Source organism: Aptenodytes forsteri, unplaced genomic scaffold, assembly GCF_000699145.1.
Source record: "Aptenodytes forsteri isolate BGI_AS27 unplaced genomic scaffold, ASM69914v1 Scaffold75, whole genome shotgun sequence".
Taxonomy (NCBI): Eukaryota; Metazoa; Chordata; class Aves; order Sphenisciformes; family Spheniscidae; genus Aptenodytes; species Aptenodytes forsteri.
Genome location: NW_008794171.1, coordinates 1,777,040 through 1,783,657, shown reverse-complemented (window position 1 = coordinate 1,783,657; position 6,618 = coordinate 1,777,040). Strand labels below are relative to the sequence as shown.

General features: G+C 36.8%; 1 protein-coding gene across 3 annotated transcripts in view; it reads right to left on the bottom strand.

The window, feature by feature from the left end:
• MRE11 (MRE11 homolog, double strand break repair nuclease) overlaps positions 1-6,212 on the bottom strand; it is a 24,273-nt gene extending 18,061 nt beyond the window's left edge. For 2 of the 3 annotated variants that reach the window (XM_009282169.2, XM_009282177.2), the window contains exons 1-6: positions 6,102-6,212; positions 5,457-5,589; positions 4,384-4,544; positions 3,664-3,751; positions 2,612-2,753; positions 770-884 (exon numbers count right to left, since the gene is read on the bottom strand). In XM_009282169.2, coding sequence (XP_009280444.1) covers positions 770-884; positions 2,612-2,753; positions 3,664-3,751; positions 4,384-4,544; positions 5,457-5,589; positions 6,102-6,121 — 659 coding nt within the window. In that variant the 5' untranslated portion in view covers positions 6,122-6,212. Of the gene's footprint in view, positions 1-769; positions 885-2,611; positions 2,754-3,663; positions 3,752-4,383; positions 4,545-5,456; positions 5,590-6,101 lie in introns of those variants that run through there. The other variant, XM_019472817.1, reaches the window with a different exon arrangement.
• Between the last annotated feature and the right edge of the window lie 406 nt (positions 6,213-6,618).

The window sequence follows — 6,618 nt, the reverse complement described above, 5'->3', positions numbered from 1 at the left end:
GGCGGACATAGCCCAACAAAAGCTTTTTTTTTTTTTTTTTTTTTTTTTGTAAAAATGGTGGAGTAAAACCACTTAATTAAACAGACATGGGACACACCATCCCCCATCCCTTTCCAGAAGACAGAAGAGATGGAGGAGGAGTGAGCTCCTTCAGCCTACTGGACAGAGATCAGTACACAGGGTTATCTGAGCTATATTTGTTTACTTCTGCCTCACCGTTACTTGCACATGAGGATTGCATTCTTATTCAGGAAAAATTATAAGAAAGGATTTGGAAAAGAACTCTGCCTGTTCCTACCACCACTGCTGGGAGAAGTGTGTAGGCAGAATGAACGCATGCCACCTGTCCTCTATTCAAGAGAAACTGTAAAGTATAGCAGTGCAAGTGAAGATACGGTACTTGTCAAATTATGGTTCAAACAAGGATAGAAAATACAGTATGAAGTTTAATGCTCTTTCAGCTCTAACAAGCAGACAAGACTTAATTATATGCATATTACACTACAAACTCTCCACCGCCCCTAACTATAAGAGTTTGGGAAGAGATTTCCCAACATTCCTAACTCATTTATCTCAACTCTTTTCCTTTACGATTCTTCTGTAAGAAGAGCTGTAAAACAATGCCTTCATTTGGTAAAATCTTAAGAAACCAGCTACTCACAAGAAGCACCAACTAGCATAGTTCCTTTATCAGCTATCCTTTTCACGGCAGTTTAATGAAGTAACACAGTAAGTTTAAAAGTCACCATAATTCATTCAATACTGTTACCTATTTTGATGAATCACAAACAAGTTAAACCAACTATCTTCATCTTCCTTTGGTCTCAGCATGGTTACTTGTTTATTGACAAACATACGATACAACCTCTCATCTGGAATAGCTCCTGAAGTGGACAAAACAAAACATTAAATCATTTTTGTGTGGTAACCCAACTCTTTATTTTATAGCATTTTTATTAGCAACTCTATTAAAAAGAGCATGAAGAACACAACTTTGTGGCAAGATCAGATCTTCATTTTCATGACCTAAGAAGTCTGAGGCATGATTACAAATTTGAACAGATCAAAGTATAAATTGGCTATTTTACTAGATAGACTTCTGAAAATAAGACATTTTAAAATTAAATCTACCTTTAAATAACTGCTAAAAGCAGTTCCATTAACTACATCTGGTTTGAGACCTCTTGCCAGTTTTCTGTGCCAAACAACTGACTATGGGCAGAATTAAAAATATTAGAGGAGGTGTTTTGTTTCTTGTTAACAGAGTAAGAACTGTATTTTGTTGTAAGGTGGAGTCTAAAAACAGATACTACTGAATAGAGATGGAGTTCTTAAACATACTTTGAAATTCTCTACAAAACAAGAAATAAACCATGAATTCTGCAAAGTCTGTGCTTTCCCACACAGCAGAAAAAAGCCTGCAGTACTTCTCAACTGTTTGTCGCTGATTATTTCCTTGATGTTTTTAACAAGGAAAAAAAAAAAAAAACAAACCGTCCATTTCCAAGGTTCATGATGCATTTCAATAAAATCCCATATGGAGTTTACATATTTTGTATAAGATCAAGTGCTCTCTGAATCAGAGAAAGTCAAGAGGGTATATAATCCTGGCACAAGCTCAAAGAAACATCTCATGAACATTTTCATGCCGCAACACTAGAAAGTTGTTGTATTTCCCAGTAACGATTTTGGGTATTAAAAATTCAAATGCTTTTAGAAAACTTTTATATTGTGGTATTAGAACCCTCACTACTAACCCTTAGAACATCTAGCAAGCTTTTAAAGTATCTCATTAAACACAGGAAATCATGGCCAACTAGAACTTAACTTATAGCTATAGGAGTTGCTTGGTGTCCTGGGGGTTAAACCACGACACTTGGAAAGAAGTGTTTAAGCACTCATGACTGCACATAAAATAAGGGGAAAAATTTGAGATCTTAATAGTTAACTTCTCTAGACAGAAAGCAGTCAAACATAACCATTCTAAGTAAGAAGTGAGGGTAGAGGGGAAGGTGGAGGAGAAAATAGAAAGGAACAAACTAAAGTTGAAAACCCACCATAGAACACCTTTAAAATATTAAACTCTTCATAATTTTTTTTAAAGAAACTGAGGTTACCTGTGACAGATGTTACTTATGAACCACTTCAGACAGACATGTCAGACAAAAGGTGTCTGCTCAGACAATTTATGTTTTTAAATATAACCAAAATGGCACCTGAACATACAGTGTTTAAGTTTTACCTAAACAGGAGGAAGTAAACTTAATACACAACAGTGAGAATTTAAAAGTGTGATTGCCCTGACTCGATACAGAGGCACTATCTATGGCTAACTTAAGCAGGGTTCATTTAAGACCAATAAAAGTATTAGAAATAAAGTTAATTGAAGGATTTATTTTAAAATAAAAAAAGCAAAGAAAAGACTGTCAGCCAATGACAACGCAGCAGGAGGAGAAACCTGACACTGTCACAGAATTGATACACTTTAATTTAGCATTACTCAGACCTTCGTGTTTATTGCAGCACTGTATGTTTGTTCCAACTTAATTTAGACCTATTGAGCTTCAGTAATACATGAACAGTCTAGCTAGTCTGGCAGACTAATACTTACCCAAGCCATACAGAGCAATTTTTGTTCTACCTTTACGCAATAAAATGGGACTAATATCTATTTTCTCCACGGAAGTTGAACGTCCAAAGTGATTCAACAATCCTGCACAGCTTAAAATATCCAACGCACACAGTGCATCTGCCTGTAGAAAATATTAAGAAACAAATATAAAAACTTTGAACAGAACATTAGTCTTTAAAGTCTAAGTGAAACAGTCTCAAAAGGGAGAGAGAATCTCCTTAAGTAACTTCTGGAGTTGAAAAACCCCACCACATATATTAGCTTTTTTTTTTTAGTACTCATGGGTACAGAAGCAAATCACTTTTCCTTACAAGTCTTGCTTCATTTGAACATGAAATTACACATTAAATCATTCAGAAAAACAAAACCAAAAAAAACCCCAAACAGCCAAAGTCTCTAAGCTACTCCAGAAAATTATCGAGTTAAGCTAACTACTTCACAGTAGGTCCAAAGTTAAACTTCTGTTGTTAAAACACTCATCTCCATGATACACTATTTAATATAAAATGCAAAACTATTAATTCAACACGTGCTTTGCTTTTTAAATGTCCTTTTCCTGCTTACTTTTAGTTGTTGATTTTTAAACTAGCATTTTATCATTAAATCAGAATTTCTTCCTTGAAAATCTAAGATGCGTATCAATTGCATATGCAGAAGTCAAAGTATCAAAATTCTCCTTTAAGAAAAAAGCTTTCAGTCTCTACAGATAGAATTTGTTTTAGAAACTTTCTGAAAAGCTGCCATTTCTTGTCATGAAAAGTGATTCGGTTCTCAATGACAGAAATCTATGTAAATTAGGAATTTAAACATAGTTCATATGGATCCCTTCTTTCCATTCTCTTTTTTAATGTCACACTTGACTTGTCACTAATTAACACAATTCCAAAAGATATACAAAATACTTAAATGAAGAGTGGAACAACTGACTAAAACTAGCCTGATCTCCAAGAACTGTATTTCTATACAAGTGTCTATTTCTATAGTATTATTTTTGTAATACAACAGTATAGTACAATTATGATAATAATTACCCCCGTGGGATCATCATGATTGCCATGAATACTAAAAATTGGAATAGAAATGTTGAGATTTTCATCCTGATAATTCACCCATGGAAACCTGAACAAGAAGAGGAAAAAAAAAGTTAAACTACACCTGCGAATTTGTGGACAATTCCCAACATTGTCTTCAAATTAACGTCATCACAAATACATCATCACAGCAGCACAAATGAGTACTAAGTGGCTATGAATAAGCTAAAGCTGCACAGCGTAAGAAGATTCTTACTCATGGACTGGAATGGCACTTCCCACTGGGAACAGGGTAGCAAAAAGATCCTGTTTTTTAGAGCAAGCCTATGAAAAGAATTGTACAACATCTTTGTGTGGTACGTGCAAGAGCAGTGGACTGGGCTGCGCAACCTTGCAAACACACAAAGAACTGCTGATTTTACCACAGCAATTCATGTAAATTGGTTTACTTGCATTGTACTTGCAGGATAGAAACTGTATATTACATAAATGTATCAAATGTCACAACACATTCAGAAATTTCTCAAAAAATTGTGTGCATTCCTCTGTAGACTTAGATTATAAAAGATGATAGGTGAAGTCATCCTGTAAACTGTCCCACACAAAGAGGCCTAAAACTTCAAGGTTCCAATCACGGAGGATATAAATCATAAAAATCACAACACGTTCACCCAAAACACAAACCAAACCTTACACCATAATTTATAGGAACATACTTACTTGCTATAATGAAAATTAACTGTCTGATCACTCAAAATTTCAAACTGAACAGGACGATCGCCCATGCAGTATTTTCTTAGTGACTCCAAACAAGAGTGTACTGTTTTTCTGGAAGGTTTATTTTCATGAAAAAGGTCCCCACCTAATAAAATAAAGTCCACCTGTATGTAACAAAAAGCTCTATTATTTTAATAAAACATTTTGTATTCCCTTGAAAGACTTCTAAGCAAATTGTTTAAATTATTTCTTCTAAGGAGTTCCACATATCTCCTCATATCTCATAGGTAAAACGAGTTGGTAGTTCCAGACACGGTATTTAATTTCCTCATGAAACAAACATTAACTAAATTATTCATTAAAACAAAACCAAACCCAGAAAGACCCATTAGTGAAGAGCTACAGGAGAAAACAACTGATAGTGTTGAAAAAAAAAAAAAAAAAAGTGAAGTGTTTTAATAAGGGTCTCCAGATTGGCTCCTGAACATTGTCGTTGACAGGCATGAAGAGACACATCATCGTTTCATTGCTGTGGCACCTAAGTGGGAAGAAATCAGTAGCTATCGCCACATTACTTTGAGAAGGTACTAGCTGCAGTTTCTGTATATATCTAGCTTTTGAAAAAGCGTTAGGAAAAAAAAATCTTCTTCAAAATTACAAATAATTTGACTTAGAAACATTCAATCCTTAAAACCAGAAACAACACTTTAAAAGTTTCTAACTTTTTTTCCTACTTTCTGAGTTGTCTGAAGACTTTGTACCATTACCCCTCACTTTCCCCAATTATTTTCCTTTCTTGCAGTGACAAATCCTCTCTAAATACCACTGGAACTGGTGCAGGCAATCTGAAAACACCGTTAATGCAACCAGGGTCATAATTTATGAGTGCTCTCACAAAGGAATAGACATTCCTTTTTTTAAAACAGAAACGTAACTGGTCGCAATAAATAGTTTAGTTCAGTCATTTAATTTGATATTACTAAAGATTGCACCAGGACTAAGCTTTATAGCTTCTGGCAGGTTGGAACGTATTTTCCACAGTCTCACTCCTTCGCTTTCCAAAAAGCAGTACTTACTTCATTTTTTTGAGCATGGTCCAGAATTTCATTAAGAGTTACAAATGTATCATTTCCACGCACTGGATCCTTCTCCAAATAGCCAAGATGAATATCAGTAGCAATAAGTATTTTAAAGGTATCTTCATCATCCCTGAATAAGACAGGAAAACTTGTGTTAGAGAGCAATATACTTAAGAATTTCAACACAGACTTTATTAAGGTAAGCTGTTCTGTCCAAAGTCATTAAATACAGAGGAGATTTGTTATAAAACTCTATCTAAATATCATTCCTGTAACATTCTCAAAACAGTTCACTACTTTCATTGCAAATAGCACTTCACCAAACCAATCAGTTTGCAGATTTGGTTATCCCAATCAGCCTACTCTAGTAAAGGGCTGCAACCATCTCTCTGAAGTATCTAATGAAAAACTAAAGAATCCTTTGTATGTTTTCTGCCTTTCAAAAGACTTGGTGAACAAACATTCCATTTCTCTCTTTGCACTGGTAATCTACATCTATATGAAAGCAAGTACAACGATCATAAGGACCTGAGGGAAAACACAAAAGATGATCTGAGTTTTTCTCAACTCATTCCAAACACACAAAAGACTCGCTATCTGATACGACAGAACTGCACGGAGCTGCAGACAACAGGAGCTTACTGTGAGTTGATGGTACTCATCTTCGCGCCAAGGCTCCTCACAAAAAGGCTCTGGACACAGCTTAGTAAGTCAGGTCAGGAAGTCAGCTTCTGTCGTCATAGGTGCTACGTAAAGCCTGAGAGACAAAAATAGAAATGAATTAGAATGAAGGGCACAGTGAGCTGAACGATCAGTTACCCAGTCTTCTACTGGCGATTATTGCTTGCAAAAAAACTCAGGATAAGGGAAGATCCGTGTTTGGTTTAACCACTGACTACTGCACAAGCCGCAGGGCCACCCCGTGGGGCGTCGCCAGCCCTCTCACACCGCCCGCGCGGGAACGGAGCGCCGCTCCTCACGCCCCCCTCCCCGGCAAGGCCAGCCGGAGGCGTGGAAGGAACGTGCAGCTTCACGGGAACGGCCGCAAAACGCGACTGGGCAGGAGGCAGGGCGGATGGGCACGGCGGCACCGGGCCCCCGGGACGAGCACGACCGCCATCGGGTTCAGCATCGGCGCACGGTAACGGCGGCGGCAACC